This window comes from Delphinus delphis, chromosome 1 (assembly GCF_949987515.2).
Source record: "Delphinus delphis chromosome 1, mDelDel1.2, whole genome shotgun sequence".
Lineage (NCBI taxonomy): Eukaryota > Metazoa > Chordata > Mammalia > Artiodactyla > Delphinidae > Delphinus > Delphinus delphis.
Window position 1 is genome coordinate 7880040 of NC_082683.1, and position 19269 is coordinate 7899308.

The 19269-nt window shown below is 46.1% G+C and overlaps 2 protein-coding genes across 3 annotated transcripts; both read left to right on the forward strand.

Moving 5' to 3' along the window:
* Nucleotides 1-602: 602 nt before the first annotated feature.
* Nucleotides 603-11768, forward strand: CENPS (centromere protein S). 2 transcript variants are annotated; one of them, XM_060013986.1, is made up of 5 exons: nucleotides 603-738; nucleotides 4012-4135; nucleotides 4920-4953; nucleotides 9588-9654; nucleotides 11315-11765. In XM_060013986.1, exons 1-5 carry the CDS (start codon nucleotides 685-687, stop codon nucleotides 11453-11455), a joined length of 420 nt encoding a protein of 139 aa, XP_059869969.1. In that variant the 5' UTR covers nucleotides 603-684; the 3' UTR covers nucleotides 11456-11765. The 2 variants fall into 2 exon arrangements, with proteins under 2 accessions (XP_059869969.1, XP_059869959.1); XM_060013976.1 differs by lacking the exon at nucleotides 603-738 and adding an exon at nucleotides 982-1229 and having other exon boundaries at nucleotides 11315-11768.
* A 2952-nt stretch (nucleotides 11769-14720) lies between these two features.
* Nucleotides 14721-18530, forward strand: CORT (cortistatin). Its single transcript, XM_060012144.1, is given in 6 exon segments — nucleotides 14721-14756; nucleotides 16949-17053; nucleotides 17055-17146; nucleotides 17148-17223; nucleotides 18247-18277; nucleotides 18280-18530. Coding segments are annotated over 6 exon segments (525 nt in total). The 3' UTR covers nucleotides 18465-18530.
* The last annotated feature ends 739 nt before the right edge of the window (nucleotides 18531-19269 follow it).

The following is a 19269-nucleotide window of genomic DNA, read 5'->3' on the forward strand; positions in this document are numbered from 1 at the left end:
TAATTTTTTGGCCGCGCAGCACAGTATGCAGGATCTTATTAGTTCCCTGGCCAAGGATGGAGCCTGCACCCCTGCAGTGGAAGCGTGGAGTCTTAACCACTGGACCCTCAGGGAAGTCCCCTATTTCACTTAACTCTTAACGTAAAAGAAAATTAGCCAACATTCGGGTCATAGCTATATTCCTTTGGCAATGGCAATGGGGTGAGCAACTTATTCGCTTAAGGGGATAGAAATCAAACATTTATTCGTGGTCTGACTTTGTGACACTACAGAATTAGAAAAACCCACACTGGATTTTGCAAGGCACACCAAGGTTACAGCCGCATGTAACTTACAATACAGAGTTGTGTACCGTTGTCCCTGTTTTTTCTCTCTCTCTCTCTCTCTCTCTCCCTCCCCGCCCCCCTACCCCCACCCCGGGAGCCGGTGCTGCCCACTGTGCTCCGCGCAGAGCTGGCTCTGGGGTCCCCGGGGAGCTCGGCTTGGGCGGGGCGGGAGCAGATAGGCTGCGAGGCGCCCTTCCCAGAGCCACCGCTAGGGGCCGAGAGCGAGGCAGGAGGCAGCTTCGCGCTTTGGCCCCCCGCGCGGCCCGTCGCCCGGCGCCGCGGCGGGAAAATCCGACTGGGCCTTCCCGGCCACCGCCACTGTCTGTCATCGCGCGCCTGCCAGGATCCGCCCGCGGTGATGATGGAGGAGGAGGAGGGGGCCGAGGAGCAGCAGCGATTCTCTTACCAACAGGTACCGGAGAATGCAGTCTTGGCTGGGCTGGGGGAGGACGGCGTCTAGATTGTGCAGGGGAGAAAAAGGCCCTGCCTCCGCCCGCCCTCGCCTTCGTGCCGGGTTCGGAGGGAGAGCTCGGGCCTGCGCGGGCCGGCTCAGGCCGGCTCCGGCCGCCTGGCGCCTGCGCTTAGGCCGGCTCCGCTGCCGCGGGGGGTGCTGGGAGGCGGTTTCCATGGTATCGCGGATTGGAGCGTGCGGGCGGCGGCGCAAGAAAGGAGAGTCGGTGGAAGTTCCTGCGGCGCTCCGCGGAGGCCGGCGGCCGGGGCCCCTCTGGCTTTGGGGCAGCCTCAATCTCCTCGGACAGGGTCGTTGTGAGGCGCCTGGCGCGCGGCACAAGCTCGAAAATGTTGGCTCCCGTAACCCGTGCGCTCTCCGTCCTGCCCGCGAGGAGACAAGCCTCAGACCCTGGTGCAAACTCCCAGGCCGTCCGGCTCCCGAGCCCATCGAATGTGGGTTCGAATCTTGACTCCGCCCGGAGGGTTGTGTTGACTCTGCCCAAACTCAGTTTTCCTAGATGGAAAATCGGGTAATAACCAGTTCTCGGGATAGTTATGGGTATCCAGTCCTTTAGTCAGCACCGGAATAAATACCGCGTGGCAGAGTCGAGAGAACAGTGTTGTAAAGAGGTGAAAACCAAGAACCAGGGTGGCAACCTCAGAGAGGATTAACCGAAGAGACACGGGAATGAGCTTCTAAGGTTCAGGCGCTGTTTACCCACTCCCTTCCTTTATTTTGAAGTTCAAGCCTTCAAGAAAAAGTTGCAAGAATAATGTATTCATCACCCATATGCCCCTCACCTCGATTCACCGGTTAACGTTTTGCTGTATTTGCTCCCTTGCTCCTTTTTTCGGAATTATTTGAGAATTAAATACACTTGACACTTCACCTTTAAATTTTAATACTTCAGCATGCTTCTCCCAAGAACAAGGGCATTCTGTGACATAATCTCTGATCACACTCAGGAAGTTTGATATTGATAAAATACTATGATCTAATGTCAGTCCATATTCAATTTCTCCCAGTTGTCCGAAAGATGTTCTTTTTTTTCTTTTTATTTATTTTTGGCTGCATTGGGTCTTCGTTGCTGCGTGCGGGCTTTCTTTAGTTGCGGCGAGCGGGGGCTACTCTTTGTTGCAGTGCGTGGGCTTCTCACTGCAGTGGCTTCTCTTGTTGCGGAGCACGGGCTCTAGGTGCGCGGGCTTCAGTAGTTGTGGCACAGGGGCAGGTGGGATCTTCCTGGACCAGGACTCGAACCCGTGTCTCCTGCATTGGCAGGTGGATTCTTAACCACTGCGCCACCAGGGAAGCCCCCAAAGAGGTTCTTTAGTGGTCTTTTTTCTTCATCCAGGATCCAGTCAGGGATCATGCCTTGCATCAAGTGGTCCTGGCTCCGGTCTTCCCTGGAAGGGTTCTCCACCTTCTTTGTGTTTCATGACATTGGTGGTTTCCAGGAGTCCATTCATGGCACAGGTGTGGTGGGAGATAATCTCTTTGAGAGCAGGGACTGTCCTTTTCAGTTTTGTGTTCTCAGCCCCTAGTACAGAGCGTGGCTCTCAATAAACAGCGCTTACTGAGTAAGTGAGTGAGGCTGCAAAGATAGACTGAGAAATTTGAACCTCGTTCTCTATGCAGTGGTGAGGGGGGGGGGGATCCAGCCATTCACTCAGCCAGCTGTTCTTGCCACTAGGTGGACAGCTGTGAACAACACTTGAAGGGTCCTGCCCTCGAGGAGTTTAGAGTCTAGATAGAGATTTAGCCTCTCAGTGTTCAGCATCGAAGAAGGCACTTAGCCCGTTCCAGGAGTTGGGGGGGAGGGGCCGGCAGAGAAAACTTCTGGAGCAGTCGGAAGGATCCCTTGTCCTGTTCCCTCGCCCCTAACCTCACCTCTACAGATACCTACAAAAGATCCCTTGGAGGGTTTTTATCCCTCCCAGAGTGGTGGTCTCTTTGTCTCCTCTCACCAGTGTCCTCTACTTACCTACTCTTGTGACATCTGAAACTAAGGAACGTAGGTCCCTTGCTTATCTGCCTGGCCTCTACTCTGGGGTCCTGGACTTGTGTTTTTGCAGTTCCTCCTCATCTTGCTTCTACCGTGAACATTTGCTGGTAGAGTTGATACTGTCTTGGGTTCAGCTGTCACCATGTCCGCTTCAGCTCTGTTTCCAGCACAGGTGGAGCCCACGCAGGGCTCAGCAAGTTTATTCACGTGAGACGGAGACCTTGGCTTAGCTTGTTTGGCTTCTTTACTCCTCCGCATGGGTAGAGGTATGTTTTCCAGCACCTGAAAGGGTTGCTGAGGAGCAGTGAGGGTCCTGTTGAGGTGGGCTAGCAAACCAGCAAATCAGAGGAGGGGCCGATGCAGCCTCACGAGCCTTTCCCTGTGTTGTCCTGATCATTCGTCCTGTCTCATGCAGGACAGGGGCTGGCAAGGACTTGAAGCACAGGGACGGGATCCTTTTGCATTTGCTTGATTAACCCCCATATGGGGGCAGAAATCCCTGTCTTTTTTCATTGTGTTGCCCAGACACCTAGCACACCCCTTCACGCAGTAGGCACTTGGCACATAAATGTGGAATAACTGAGTAAAGTCACATAGATGCCTCCCAAGTACCAGTCTGCCTTCATTCCCTGCTGAATTGCCATCATAATTCCTTACCTTTACTTGACCTAAATCATAACCATTAACCATTAACATTAAAGTAATGTTTCTACAAGTCACACTCCAGAGGGCCCCATTAATTTTTTTTTTTTTTTTTTTATATTTTTAAGAAGATGTTGGGGGTAGAAGTTTATTAATTAATTAATTTATTTTTGCTGTGTTGGGTCTTCGTTTCTGTGCGAGGGCTTTCTCTAGTTGTGGCAAGCGGGGGCCACTCTTCATCGCGGTGCGCAGGCCTCTCACTATCGTGGCCTCTCTTGTTGCGGAGCACAGGCTCCAGACGCACAGGCTCAGTAGTTGTGGCTCACGGGCCTAGTTGCTCTGCAGCATGTGGGATCCTCCCAGACCAGGGCTTGAATCCATGTCCCCTGCATTAGCAGGCAGATTCTTAACCACTGCGCCACCAGGGAAGCCCCCCATTAATTTTTTACTACAGTTGAAAACTCACTCAGCCATTATGGAAAGTGCTGAAGGAATTAGGGTGAGCAGACCCTCTCCTAATCTTAATTTTTTAAGATGTGAAAAGCTCTTATTTGCAATCTTACCCACGAAGTGTTTTGATTTTGCTTCAGAGGCTAAAGGCAGCGGTTCACTACACTGTTGGCTGTCTTTGTGAGGAAGTTGCGTCGGACAAAGAGATGCAGTTCAGCAAACAAACCATTGCAGCGATTTCGGAGGTGACTTTTCAACAGTGCGGTATGCAGCCACGGTCTTCCTGTAGATGTACAGAAAGCCCAGAGGTTGATTTGCCTGGGAGAAATGTGTGGGGGTGGGGTGCCATGGCATGTCTTACCAGCAGACAGAGAACATTATCATTGGACACCGTTCGTGAAACGTTTCTTTTATTGGCCGTAAGATTCAGATAGCTTATGGAAAGAACTATTTTTTTTTCTTTCTGTTACCCTAACACGGGGGCATCAGCACCTTTATTTTATTGTGCTGTAAACTGCCGGGAACATTAGACATAAATTTCATTGCTTTGTAACTTTTTTATATCACCCACAGTTTGACAGTTGAATTTGCAGCCTTGGTATTTGCTTGACTTCAGAGGAGATTAATGTCCTCCTAAGCCCTAACTCGTAGCAAAATTTAAAGTTAGGGATAGCTTCTAGGAAGGAAAGGTGTAGCCATAATTACCAAAGGCTTGTAATGAAGGGTGGAGGGGGCCAGGGAGGCAAGGAGGTCATAACGAATCCAGTGATGGACCTGCCTGAAGGGCCTCCTCTCACCTTTAAAAGGATTTGTTGTATTAGTCACTGTACTTACTGTAGACATTGAGATTTCACTTTTCTCCCTCTGAAATAAGATTGAGGTGGGGGGTGGATTTCCCTGGTGGGCCAGTGGTTAAGATTCTGTGCTTCCAAAGCAGGGGGCACGGGTTCGATTCCTGGTCAGGGAACTAAGATCCCACATGCCATGCAGCACTGCTGAAAAAAAATTGCTGTAGGGTAGCTAAAGCACATCTCTTTTTCTCTTTCAGAAAATTTTGCCAAAGACCTTGAAATGTTTGCAAGGTGGGTAGACAGCTTGATTGTGGGATCTTTGTTTGTTTACATGCTATTGATACGCCCCATCTGGTGGTGAATTTCAGGAGAGCTTTAGCTTTTTTTTCCCCTGTGTTTTGTGGATGCTCAGTCTCCAATCATGATTCTGTAAGAATGTAACATCTGCTTTAATCACTGTCCATTCAGACTTGATTTGGCATTTTTTGAAGCTTTCCAAGTATTTTTTGTTAACGGAACCAGAGTTATTCAGTTCCAGGTTAAAAAGGTATGAATCATGTCTCCAGGACTCTGTGCACAGTGTGTGTGCTTTTAAGGCCATTTCTGCAGGTGGTGTAGCGCTGGGGCGTGAGGCTGGGCGCCCGGGCTGGGCTGCTTCGTGCTCCGCGGGGAAGCTTGCAGGTGTCAGGATAATACAGCCCCATGGCCCATCAGCCCTGCATTTGCTGAGCTTGTTACAAGTGAGACACACGCTCCTTGAAAAGTGTGTGACTTACTTTCAGCTGGTAAAGTGTTAGCTTTTACAGGTGATTTATGCTCCTCTCTTCAATTAGTACTGCAGGTAATTGAAAACAATTGCAACGAATTGCTTTCATGAAGCAATTTGAACGAGGAAGGCCTGAAAGGGCCAAAGCTTTCTAATTTGCTCCCACTTCTGATTTGGTGCCAGCCTCTCCCACACCCCATACTTTTCACCTTGCTCCTGTTAGCTCTTTTTTTCTCCGATGAATATTCTGAATGAATTAAAGCAGTAGGTTCTCAGAGGGCAGGCTCTAAATCTTTCCTATTCCTGTGTATGAATCCCTAAAAACCGCTTAGCATCTTCAACTTGGCCAGAAGGGATAAGGATAATGTATGGGATACTGATAGCTTATATGGCTTATCATTGTTAATTCAGGTGGTTGCCCCTTACCTGTGCCTCGTGCCCACCCCCACTCTGAGTCTCCTGTGAAATACACTTACTACCTTTACTTGCCATTTCTTTTCTTCTTTTTTTTTTAAATATGAGCCCTCTATACTACAAAGGAAGACACAAAAATGTAAATAAGTAGACAATGGTTATTTGATTTGAACATGGAGTTTATCAGTACAGATCACCTCAGCACTATTGACATTTTGGACTGGATAATTCCTTGTTCTGGTGGTGGCTGTCCTGTGCATTTTAGTGTGTTTAGTGGCACCCCTGGCCTCTACCCACTAGATGCCTGTAGCAAGCCCTCAGGTGTGAGTTTCCTTGCTACTTCTGTGTTAGTTGTGGGAAAACACAATGAAACTTTAAATACTTCTAAATACTAGGAGTAAAAATGAAATTAGGGGACTTCCCTGGTGGTCCAGTGGTTAAGACTCCGCACTCCCAATGCAGGGGGCCTAGGTTCGATCCCTCCTCAGGGAACTAGATCCCACGTGCTGCAACTAAAAGATCCTGCACATGGCAACGAAGATCCAGCGTGCCACAACTAAGACCCGGCACAGCCAAAAAAAAAAACCTACAGAGATTTTAAAAAATTTAAAAAGAAATAAAATTAGAACTATTTAGCATTGTAACACATTAAGCTTTCAGGTACTCTGTGTTTTTTATAGTTTTTTTTTTAATAGTCATCGTGCTGTACATTACATTCCCATGATTGTCTTTTTATTTTATTTTATTTTATTTATTTGGTTGCGCCATGTCTTAGTTGCGGCAGGCATGCTCCTAAGTTGTGCCTCATGGGCTCTTTAGTGGTGGCACGTGTGCTCCTTAGTTGTGGCATGTGAATTCTTATTTGCGGCACGCGTGTAGGATCTAGTTCCCTGACCAGGGATCAAACCCGGGCCCCGAGCATTGGGAGCGCGGAGTCTTCACCACTGCGCCACCAGGGGAGTCCCTGTGTTTTTTATAGTTACGTTAAGTCCATTTCCTTTTGCTGGGCACTGGGGCAGAGTGGTGTGTGGGTATCACTTAGACTGTCAGCTCCACAAGGAAGGACATCATCTTTTGAGTAAAGGAGTCTGTGTAAAGGCTGTCAGCCTATGTTCTCTGAGTGAGGCTTTACTAGGAGATGCCGCCTCTTCTGCGGTGCGCACGTGGGTGCACCAGGGCTCCTCCCTCAGACGTCCTCCCAAGGACCCTGAGCGAACACAGGCACAGATTTTCTTTGCAGACTCATCTGTTGTCTTAATTTTACATTCGTTTTCAAAATAGTCCAGTTTGCTCTCATATAAAAAATCCTGTTTTAAAGTTTATCACTGAATAACATTGATGCTCCCAGAAGGTCAACTTTATCCTGTGGTTTTGAGTTTTCCCTGTCACATAGTCCCTGCCCTTAGAACTACCGTATGATTACCCCAGTTTGAGAAGTCTGAAATACATACTGTTTCAGGTTGGCTATATATTAAATAGTCTTTGGAGGCTGGGAACCTAACCAGTGTTTGTAACATTGTTTCTATGAAATAAAATGCATTTAAATTGTAAATACTATACATTCAAGTCACCTGTAAACTTTGGAAGATCATCTCCCAATTTAAGTTGTGAATTTCCCTTATTTAGCTTTGAAATCTCTAGTCACTTAATATTGTTAACATGTTAAAGATGAAACATTTTGAAGAAGATCGATATTCTACGGTAAATAAATTCTAGGGACATTTTGGGAATAATCTTTGAAACCTGTGTTGCTAAAAGTGTTATATGGAAAACCCCTTTGTTACGTTCCCTAGAGTAATTTTCTGGAGCCAGAGGTTTGATTTAGGAGAATCTCTGATGTGCAGTGGCTGGCATAGGATATACCTGCTCCTTCATCTGGGAAAGTGGTAACATTAAAACATGGTGCAGAGGGGACTTCTCTGGTGGTCCAGTGGCCAGGGCTCCACGCTCCCAATGCAGGGGGCCCAGGTTTGATCCCTGGTCGGGGAACTGGATTCCACATGCCACAACTGAGAGTTGGCACGCTGCAACTATGAGTTGGCGTGCCACAATGAAGATCCCGTGTGCCGCAACTAAGACCCGGCACAGCCAGGTAAGTAAATAAATAAATATTTTTAAAAAAGAATAAAGAATATGGTGCAGAGAAACCAGGTGACAAGCTGAGTGGCAGAGACGATTGACTGCTGTTTCCTAAATGCTTCTCGTGAACAGATGAGCCGGTGTTACTCTGTGAATAGTTCAGTGCGCTGCTTCCTCGAACCTGCTCCTTGTATGGCACTTTACCAAGGCGGTGGTACCGCCAGAGCAGCCTGGCCGTGTGATGGAGTTGAAGGCCACGGTGTGTCCATGGCACCCAGGGAACCTGTGGATTGGCTTCATACTTGGTGGCTGCTATTTTAGCACCTTTTTTTTTTTAATTTGTTTATTTATTTATTTTTGGCTGCCTTGGGTCTTCGTTGCTGCGTGCAGCCTTTTCCTAGTTGCGGCGAGCCAGCTTCCATTGTGGTGACTTCTCTTGTTGAAGAGCACGGGCTCTAGGCGCGCGGGCTCTAGAGCACAGGCTCAGCAGTTGTGGCGCGTGGGCTTAGTTGCTCCGCGGCATGTGGGATCTTCCCGGACCAGGGCTCGAACTCGTGTCCCCTGCTTTGGCAGGTGGATTCTTAACCACTGTGCCACCAGGGAAGTGCTCTGTCACCTTCTATCTGACTTTTTTCCCCCTTTCCTCTGTTCTGGTCCTTGCAGGTGGCTAGTTAGAAGCTACCTTCTGACATGGGTATCATATCAGGACAGGCAGGTACTGTCAATCATGATGAGACGGCACATGATATTTTCACACTTGGCAGGATGTGAAAGACTAACGGCCAAATTATGGAGTATAATTTCTGGGATTTTATCTTTAACTCAACAGTGAGGACTTACTATGTGCTGGCCACTTGGATAGTTATTAAGGATACAAAGATTCCTCCTTATTCCTACTTACGAAGTTCCTACTTATTTTTGGAGGAAGTTAGAAATGGCAAGAAAGGGTGTAATTAGAGTAATAAATTATTGAATAGAGCTTATTATCTCAAATTACCTTTTAAAGCAGACATAGGAGGACAGGAACAAGAACTTGAGTCCATGTTGTGAGCAAGAGACAGACTCCAGTTGAAAGGATGTTCTTTGTTCTAACTGGGCTATTGTCGGGGGAATGCGTTATCTCCTAGTTGGGAAATGGGATATTAGGAGACACCTGCACAAGCTTTTTCCTGTAATGTAGCCTTTGGAGAAGAGCTTTAGGACCTTGGTGTAAGTGAAGCCATGCTTCATGGAAAGTCTCTGCTCTTCTGTTTAGCGTCTGCTTAAGCAGAGACGATCTTTGTATCGTGAGCTCTGTGTCATTCCCTTTTCACTGAAGGTGCTTCACTGACCTTCTTGCTTTTTGTATGGTGGTCTCTGTGTCCATTGTGACCAAGCAGGCCATTTGGGAAGGGTTTAACACCCCTCACTCCTTTCCCTGCTCATATTCTCCAAGCACGCTGGCCCTCAGGTGGAGGTGGACAGATGGGCTTCTGCTTTCTCTCAGTCTCTTTATTTAGTTGGTATCTTGGCTCGTCACTTCACTCATTTTTGTGTCACTGTTGCTTAATGACCTTAATCTGAAAAGATGGGCTAGTTAGAGATCCTTGGCCATGAACTTTTGTGTTTCATCAAAACTTTAAATAATACCAAACATTTTGGTGAATTGTTTCTGCCCTTTCTACAGACATGCGAAGAGAAGCACCATTAACACTGAAGATGTGAAGCTCTTAGCCAGGAGGAGTAATTCACTGGTGAGAGATGAATTTCTTTCCTCACTCCCCTTTCCCATCAGAATACATTATTGCCAATTAATCACTTGCAGCCATGAAGTGATTCCCCAGGGCACCTTGCATTAAAAACGAGAGATGCTTGAACCGTTCAGACCTGCCCGTAATTTATAGGCTTTCTTTCATTATGATGGATCTTACTAAGCCAATTTGAAATTTTCTAATCAGTGCTCTCTGGATTCATAATTTGCCTTTTTTGTAATGTCTCAAAACTTTGGTCCCATGTTTCATTTGGAGCATGATGTCAGAGACAGGTCGCAGGCCAGAGTGTATGGGGATAGTTTCGTTACGGTGCCCACAGTTCTGTTGGGCCAGGTATGGAAAGAGTATCTGTACATCTGGGATGTGCAGGAAATTGAGCACATTGTCTTTTCAAAGAAGTCTAGACATCATCTTGACCAAGCCCTCCCTTTACAGGTGATGCTGTGATCCCAGGCTAGTAGCTGTGGCCGATGGCAGATCCAGGACACCTGTGAGGTTTCCTGACTTAGTCTGATCCTAGCAGTTAAAATACTTCACGTTCCTCCCCAGAATGTGAGCTCCACGAGGGCAGGGATTTTTGTCCCCTTCTTCTCTGCTCCATCTGCCGTGCCTACAATAGGGCCTGGCCCACAGTAGGTGCTCACGAGTAGCTGCTGAATGAATGGACTTGTGTAGCACTTGGCAGTTTACACAGGACTTTTATTGATAATATTTTACATATATTATTTAAAGCTCACAACTACCCTCTGAGGGTTTTCAATAACATGACTAGATCGCCCCATTTTACAGGCTAGGCTACTGGAGTTAAGTAACTTCCCAAAGTTAAATAGGAAGTTTTCTGGTTGACAGCTGAACCTTAACCTTTGAACCCTGAATCTAGTGCTGTTTCCACTGGGCTGTTTTCTATCTCTGCTCTTCTAATATTATTTGTCCAAAGTTTAAGTCAGGGTTAAGGATGATATGATTCCTAAGTAAAATAGCTCAGGCGCCTGTGGTGCCGTGTATCAGTGGAAAAGACATTTCTCTCTCCTCATAAATCCTCTGTCATAACGCTTACTTGGGCAGCTTCAGTGAGCAATTTCCACCTTTTGCCAAGGAATCGTCAATGCAAGTCATCTTAGACTATTAATTGGGTGCATATTTGTCTACTTCAGAATGTTGTTTTTATTTTGGATTCTTAATTTTTTTATTTGACAGAAACTTATTACTGAAGAGTTGCAGCTAAATTTGTGCATTAGACTAAATCTTCCCTGAGGGCAGGGACCTTGTCTTATTTCCCTTGTATCTCCAGTATCTGGTACACAGTAGTTGCTCAATAATTTTAGTTGGATAAATTTAGGGGCATGTTGACTATATGTGTGCTTTGTAGAGTATATTTGTGATCGGCATGCCTTCTGTAAGCTGCAAGTTTTAATTCTTTTGATTTTTCAAGGAACTCTACCTGTTTGGTAGGATATGTAGCAGGGAGTTGACTTCTGAAGTTGATTCCTTCTTCCAGAAAAAATTTGAAGCTGTGTTTTAACTCTAAGGAATGTAACCCAGGGTGGGAGTGGTTGGGAAACGGTGTAGATTTTTTTCTCCCCTTAGGCTTATAAATGGCTTTACAACCAGATAAAAATGTAGTTAAAAACATTTTTTATAGCTAAAATACATCACAGAGAAAAATGAAGACATCGCTCAGTTTAACCTGGAACGAAAAGCAAAGAAGAAAAAGAAGTTAGAGGATGAAAACAAAAATTCAGTGGAGCCAGCAGAGGCTGGTGTAGTGGAAAGTGAGAATTAAAGTCTGTCGCCATTTGGAAAAAGCAGCCTTCAGGTAAAGCCACTAAAAACATGTATTGCCAACAAAGGGTTTTGAAAGGATTAAGTGGAGATTACCAAAAAAAAAGGCTTGGGGGCTTTTTGTACTGTATTCTGACTGCAAGTCACTGACTGCAAAAGGTGGTTTAAAAGAGAACTGGAAACTCTTAAGCAAAATACTCCCATGTCTTACTGAAGCACATGAAAAAAGTGTGTTTGAATGGTATATATTGGAAATTGTATCTATTGCAGTTAATAAAATTTTGTTAGCAATTACATATCGTTGACTTTTTCAAGCAAAAATCATAGTTATTTTTTCATTCTTTTATATAACTTTTTAGGCTGACAGTCCCTGAAAGATGAATAAAGCTATATTTATTTAGTCCTTTTTTTTTTTTTTTTTTTTTTTTGGTTGCACTGCGTGGCATGCAGGATCTCAGTTCCCTGACCAGGGATTGAATCCAGGCCATGGCAGTGAAAGTGCCGAGTTCTAACCACTGGACCACCAGGGAACTCCCTATTTAGTTCTTTTGATTACCAATATTGTTTTTAAAATTAATTAATTAATTTATTTTCGGCTGCATTGGGTCTTCGTTGCTGTGCGCAGGCTTTCTCTAGTTGTGGCGAGCCGGGGCTACTCTTCGTTGTGGTGCGTGGGCTTCTCTTGTTGCAGGGCACGGGCTCTAGGTGTGGTGGCTCAGTAGTTATGGCTTGCGGGCTTCAGTAGTTGTGGCACGTGGGCTCGGTAGTTGTGGCTCGCAGGCTCTAGAGCTCAGGCTCAGTAGTTGTGGCGCATGGGCTTAGTTGCTCCGCGGCATGTGGGATCTTCCCGGACCAGGGCTCGAACCCGTGTCCCCTGCATTGGCAGGTAGATTCTTAACCACTGTGCCACCAGGGAAGCCTCTCGGTATTGTTTTTTTTTTTTTTCCCCCAGTATTGTTTTTTAAACCCGCGTCACTTGTGATCACAAGGTAAAAGGGTGGGTGTTTGGAAATGGTCCTTTTTACTTTTTAAAGGTGATTTTCTCCAGAAACACAGTTTATGTGACTTTTGTCTGGCTATTTTGTAATTATACTGGGCAGAAGTTTTGCTTGAGAGGAAAACCTGACTACTCCTCCAAAACACTTCAGTTGTGTGTCCTGTGTTTTAGTTTGTGAGAGATGATGCTTCCAGGAGTCCCAGGTCTGCTGTCTTCTCCTTGGGGTTTATTAGGGGTCCAGGGCATGCCTTTTCCCTGCTGGGGCGACAGGAGTAAAGAAGAGGGCCTGGCACTTACAGAGCCGTTTCTGTGTGCCAGCTGCTGCCCTGGGTGTTCCATATAGTTCTTCTTCACAACTTCTTCAGGGTTTTTTTGTTTATTCCCATTTTTACTGATGAGCAAGCTGAAGCTTGAAGATGTTAACCAACCACCCAGGATCTACTGACCAATGGAGATGGTAGTCACGTTTGGAGTGATGACTCTAGAGTGGGTGAGAGAGAAAAGGTGCGTGCAGGTGGATAGAATTTATACCATCCATGCCCAGATATGATCAGCAAAAGATACCCGAGAGTCTACCTCTCAAAAGGAGATGCTGAGCTATGGTCATAGTAAAGCGTTGAATTCAAACTTCACGGTTTCAGGTTCTTCAAATAACCAATCATTTGGTCTCAGATAATAATTGTAACACCTTTGTGTCACATCAGTGAAAGAAATGTGAATCATGAAGGCTTCCGTCTTTACAGTACATTCCAGCCAAAGATCTGTACGTTAGCAGTTTTATTTTCAGGTAAGCTGTCTTTAAACACCTCATCACGGAGAGTTTTGAGACTAGATACTGTGGACTTTCCAAAGGTTGACAAATCTAGACTTGCATCCTGATTTCACAACTCTAATAGCTGCATGACTTTCTTTTTTTTTTTGCTATGAATGGCTGATTTTGTTTTATTTATTTATTTTTAACATCTTTATTGGAGTATAATTGGTTTACAATGGTGTGTTAGTTTCTGCTTTATAACAAAGTGAATCAGTTATACATATGTTCCCATATCTCTTCCCTCTTGCGTCTCCCTCCCTCCCACTGTATGACTTTCTGTGTTCTTATCAGTGAAATAGAGTTAATACCTCTCGCAGCAATGTTATATGCGACAATAAAAGGAAATTGGTAGAACCATTATAATGCATCTTGTTTCTATAGATTTCTGTAGCTCCAGAAACTCAGAATACACATGACTCGAAATGATGAACCCGTGTGCACCCTGGGTGTCCTGTCCCTGATTAGAGGGTTGTAGAGGGCCCCTCCCGCCTGGCATGGGTATTTTGACATGAAGTTTTCTAGCCAGATGAGAAAGTTGACTTGATGTTCATGTAATCTTTTGGTTTATTTGGCACATTTATGTATGACCTGTTCATATTTTAGACAAGTGGTAGTATAACACATTTTTCGGGGATTATAACACAGGGGTGGCCAGACTTTGTACGGAATGGCTGAGTCTACTCCCTGAGTTCTCAGGAGCTGCCTCTTGCCCACCGCACGTTCTGATCAGGGTTTAGGTGACTCCAGAATGTCCATGTGATGTCAGCCATCCTTTCCAGTCCACCTTTGCTGGCAGTGGCAGAAGGGAGTGGTAGAGGGCTCCCTCTCACAGGCTTGCTTCCTCAGAGTCCTGGAAGCTCATCTGAACTTTAACTAGATTTATTAACCACGTAGCCAGATGATTGACCGTGTAAAGCAGCAGATGTCCTTGACATAAAGGTGGCCTGGTAGCATAGTTGGGGCAATTTACATTTATAATGTTTGTTGTCTTCCTTGTTACACCAGTTCCTCAAAAAAAATTGAAATAAAAGATCCTGTGTTAATTTTTTATTACTCAACGATCCAGGGAAGTTTCAGAGCATCCCCTTCTACACACAGCAGCAGCTGGAATGCGCTGGGGTAGGTCTACGCTGGCTCATACACAGCTGATACCTTGAAACCTAGGTGTCTGGGAAAGCGTAATCAGGGCCTGATTACTACCTTTACTGAATTGCAGAACCTGTAAAGAACCCTTAGAGGTCGTTTAGTCCAATCTCCCCAGCAAGTAGGAACCCCTTCTGCAACACTGCTGACTGTGGTTCCCGGGGCTCTGCTGAATTCCTCAGGGACAGAGCGCCCTTTCTGTTATTGGACACTGATTGTTGCAAGTTTCTTCTGTATATGAAAGAGTCTTCCACCTTCTATCTAGGTCCTACTTCTGCCTTTTAGAATAAACAATCTCCCTTTTTCGAAATCATGCGGTACTGTGTTCCTTTAGTCACGGCTCCCATGGTACTTTTCAGAAGCACACGTTCTTGCATAAAACATTAGACCGTCTGCTCCCTGTGGGCAGGCTTTGGGGTGGTGGATGGTGGTGGGTGCCTTGTGTAGTGCTGTGCACACACAGCAGGCAGGCGCCCCCAAGTACTTGTTCCCGGGTCTGAGGTGTGCTGGGTGGTGAGGTGGAGCCTTTGCTTGAGTTTCATGGCTCTAACCAGGGATTTCCAACGTTTTGTGGCAGGGAGCTCTTCTTTATACTGTGGGGCAGGAAGGACTAAGGATTTAGGGTATCTTCTTAGTAACAGTTCCTATCGTGAGGGCCTTCTGTGCTTTCTACTTGTGTTAGGTGCTTATCATGATCTTATTTGGTCCTCACAGAGTTCTGTGAGGTAGGCAGGAGGTACGATTTTTATCCCCATTTTATAGATGAGGAACCCGAGGCCCTAGAAAAGTTAATTCAACGGCAAAACCAGGATTTTAGTCTAGAGCCGTCACCTTAAAGTACTACGATATGTTGCCATCTCCTTGAAAACGGCCAGTAATAAGATCACATGAAGCCTTCTCCAACCCGCAGCACATAACCCTCTTTGCACCAAAAATTTACTTTTCTCTCGTTTGCAGAGTGTGTATCCTGCCCCTTCGCGGGGCTGTAACAACTCTGTCGGGGTGGAGGATGTGGCTCCCTTGTACCTCTAGGTGGTACACGCCAGACGCTCGGTGTTTAATGAGGCCACTGAATAAAACCTGGGAATATACTGCAAGACTATAAGAAGCTGGCTGAGCTGCCATGACCTTCTCATCTGCAAGAATATCTGAACATTTTTAACGCCATTTGTGGGAGTTAGGCAAAAAATTTATTGTGGTACCAAAAAAGGGACTAGGCGATATGCAGCGTATGATCCATGGGTCATCGTGCCGTGCCGATTTTACCTAGAATCTTAAACAACAAGCCTGTGATGCAATGAAATTTAAGGTTGAGATTTCCCTTGTGAAGGGGTGTGAACCAGGCTCTTGGAAAACCGAAAGCTTCAGTGTTCACTTCTGGAAAGCGCTGTCAGTTCTTTGGTTGCTTTCTTCCGTTTAGAACCTTGCCTTTGACATCGGTCACCTTAGTAGGTTAGTGGTGGGTGTTTCGGATTTTCCTAGCTGTCTCAGTTAGGTGAAGAGGGTCTGCACATTTGTTTGTGTGACTCTGAACCTGGGACCCATCCGGAGGAGCCAGGAGGTGGCACGGCACAGAGGGCTTCACGTTCTGGAGTTCTTAGCGGTGGACCTGTCTTCAGGAGGAGAGGAAGCCCCAGGAGCTGGTCAAGTACACACACACACACACACACACACACACACACACAACATGATGCCCTCTAATTTTTATTTCATTCAAAAAAAGTGCTAGGGCTTCCCTGGTGGCGCAGTGCCCTGGTGGCGCAGTGGTTGAGAGTCCGCCTGCCGACGCAGGGGACACGGGTTCGTGCCCCGGTCTGGGAAGATCCCACGTGCCGCGGAGCGGCTGGGCCCGTGAGCCATGGCTGCTGAGCCTGCACGTCCAGAGCCTGTGCTCCGCAACGGGAGAGGCCACAGCAGTGAGAGGCCCGCGTACCGCAAAAAAAAAAAAAAAAGTGCTAGTTTATGAGCCACTAGTGAGTGGCCAGCAGCAGATGAAAAGCACTGGTTACTCTAGTGTCAGCTCATTCGAATTGTGGGATCTCGGCTCCTCCTTGTACCCACGACATCAGAATATGCATTTTAATCTTAATAAGGTGATTTGGGTCCACGTCACAGTTTGGGAAGGCCTGGGCCAGAGGACAGTGGCCTGCTGGGTGGGGAGGCGGTGCTGGGGAACCATCACTCGGGTCACCCTTGCCTGCGGTTTGGAGACCAGTGGGTGCTGAGCGGCTCCCTGAGCCCTCACCGTCGCCTTGTTTCTTCTGCCCAAGCAGATTCAGTCATACTTTTACGTGGGCAAAATTGCAGGTTTTAAGCTCCTTATCCAAGGCTAATTTTGTATTATGTTAAATCACTTGGTTTTCTCATGGCTTCCTGCTTGCTTGGGCATAATTATGAGGAGGTAGAACTTCTTCAGAGGCAAGTGCACTTTGCATTCTAAAGTAGGAGCAAATCCACTCTCAACACAGGAAGAGATCTGAGGCTTTAATGAAGGGGTTAAATCCAATCCGAAAGCACTTTTGTGGGCACTGATTGCTCAGGCTTATGCGTCACTGCTTGAGTGTGAAGGAAGAGGGGGTACAGGCTTTAGACAGGCATATATACAAAAACACAGCTGCAGGTTGAGCTTAAAATAACCCCCTGGTCTCCAAAGAAGAGACCCAAGTCCACAACACACTGATTTCGGGGCTGCCAAGCAGGATGAGCAGCCGCAGGGCTGGAGAGAAGTGCCAGTCAGCCTGAGGATGCTGCCGCCCCTCTGCCTGCCGCCGCTGCCCTTCCCCTGGAGGGCGGCCTCGCCGGCCGTGACAGTGGGGTGAGTAGTCTGACTCGGCCGCATGCTGACCCACTTGTGGGCTGTCTCTTTCCTTGGCACATTTGGCCACCCCTATGGATTCCCCAGCATCTCCACGGCTGAGTGTGTACAGGACAGACTGCAGGGCTGGACTCTGCAGTGTGCCCCTCAGCTGCCCTGTGCCGTGATGTCCGTATAGACCATTGATTCTTGTTTACCTTCAGTTGTTAGGAAGTTTGTTAGAAAGCTCTGAAACTAAGGGGAGCTTCTTTGAGCTAGCAGTCTCCATCTGCTAGTCTTTGAAACATTTAGTGATTACAGCAGTCTATTGCAGTGCAGTCATGGAGCTGCCACTGTGGTTTTAGTCACACATACTTCTAGAATCTTAATTTATATATACAGCACATGTTCTCACTGGCTGAGATTAATTGACATCATTACATTTTCCATTGTGAGAATTTGTAATTTCATGACATGACTTATTTTTCTCTTTTTCCCATTTTGAAAAAGTTCCAAGAAAGAGTACATAAAGTTGACCATTAAAAATGGATTTTTCTCTGAACTTATCATATGAGTTCCAGACAAGTCATTCATCATCAGATTACTCCTAGAAGCTTTCTAAGGAGTTTGAAAAGCCAGAATATAACGTCTCAAGCTGATCTCTCTCGAAAAGCAATTTGTGGACAGCCAGGAGGAAGACCAGAGATGGGAAAACCAAGCTAAATTAGCCTGATCCACCTTGGGGGGCTTCTTAGCTGCCAGTCACTTGTCAGGGAAAATGATAGATTTCTTGACCTCTTCTAATTAAGAACCTCAGCCAAGATTAGGGGCAAAACAAGCAGAGTTTCCTTGATTGAAAAATTTCAACTTCTTTTCTCTAATTAGAGCAATTTCGTTAAGGTGTTCTCTTAACTTATCCTTTAAATAGAAATGTGATTTATTGTTCTGGAGCATTTTTTTTTTTTTAAGGAATTATGTATCGTAATGCTGGCTGAACCAGGTGGTTGATTTGTCTTTCCTTTGTCCTCTGCTTCTTTTTAAAAGCATATACAGGAAGTGGCAGAAATAAAGAAAAACAGCTGTTGACTTTCCTTGCGTGGTGGTATGAGTGGGCCTCCCAGGCCAGGGCAGTGTCCTTTTTAGGAGGGGAAGCCAGGGAGGTGTTTAAACGGCAGGAAGTCCTGCCCCTCCAACAGTCCACTTGCCGAGATGAAACGCCCTGCAAGAATTTCTACTGGAAGACCTTCTCCTCCTGCAAATAAAACCCCACCCATGATTACTCATGCAAAGAAGTGTAAGGATGGATCTGAATAAAAATGTATTCATCAGCCGTGATCTTTCTTCTTTATGCAGTTGTCTTCTCTTTCTCGTGTAATTTGAAAATTAGTTTTTATTTAAACTCCAAAAACACCCAATACTGAGTGTCTTGAGTAATGTGGAACCCAAAGAGAGTATTTTTGATAAAGATTTTTGTGGCTTTTTCCGTTATCGTCAATGCAGCCATGGGGCTTTCCTTCCACCTTCATTATGTGCTTAGAGGTGGTTCTGTCCTTGTCTTCCTTGCTTTGATTTAAAATAGCTAAAAGCTACATATTTAAGTGTTCAGAATAACATTACAGTTTATTTTGATATAAACTGTCTAATTTAGGGCTTCCCTGGTGGCGCAGTGGTTGAGAGTCCGCCTGCCGATGCAGGGGACACGGGTTCATGCCTCAGTCCAGGAAGATCCCACATGCCGCGGAGCGGCTGCGCCCGTGAGCCATGGCCGCTGAGCCTGCGTGTCTGGAGCCTGTGCTCCGCAACACGAGAGGCCACAGCGGTGAGAGGCCCGCGTACCACAAAAGAAAAACACAACTGTCTAATTTAAACAATATTTCCCCTCATATAAAAAGCAATTTTTAACATTGTGCTCAAAGAACAAAATGATTGTTCCTCATGTTTTAGCTAAAATTAATTTAAAAACAAATGCCACGCTATTAGGCAGACAACATCATGTTGACATGCTTATAAAAGTTACATTCGAAACTGCTGTTAAAAAGTACCTGTACTGGGGCTTCCCTGGTGGCG

Bases quoted from the DNA above. Each gene is read 5' to 3' on its own strand.
- CENPS (XM_060013976.1), top strand. From the start codon at position 1,125: ATGTTGGCTCCCGTAACCCGTGCGCTCTCCGTCCTGCCCGCGAGGAGA. The intron at 1,230-4,011 runs GTGGGTTCGAAT...ATTTTGCTTCAG, and splicing joins GGCTCCCGAGCCCATCGAAT to AGGCTAAAGGCAGCGGTTCA. The intron at 9,655-11,314 runs GTGAGAGATGAA...CATTTTTTATAG, and splicing joins CCAGGAGGAGTAATTCACTG to CTAAAATACATCACAGAGAA.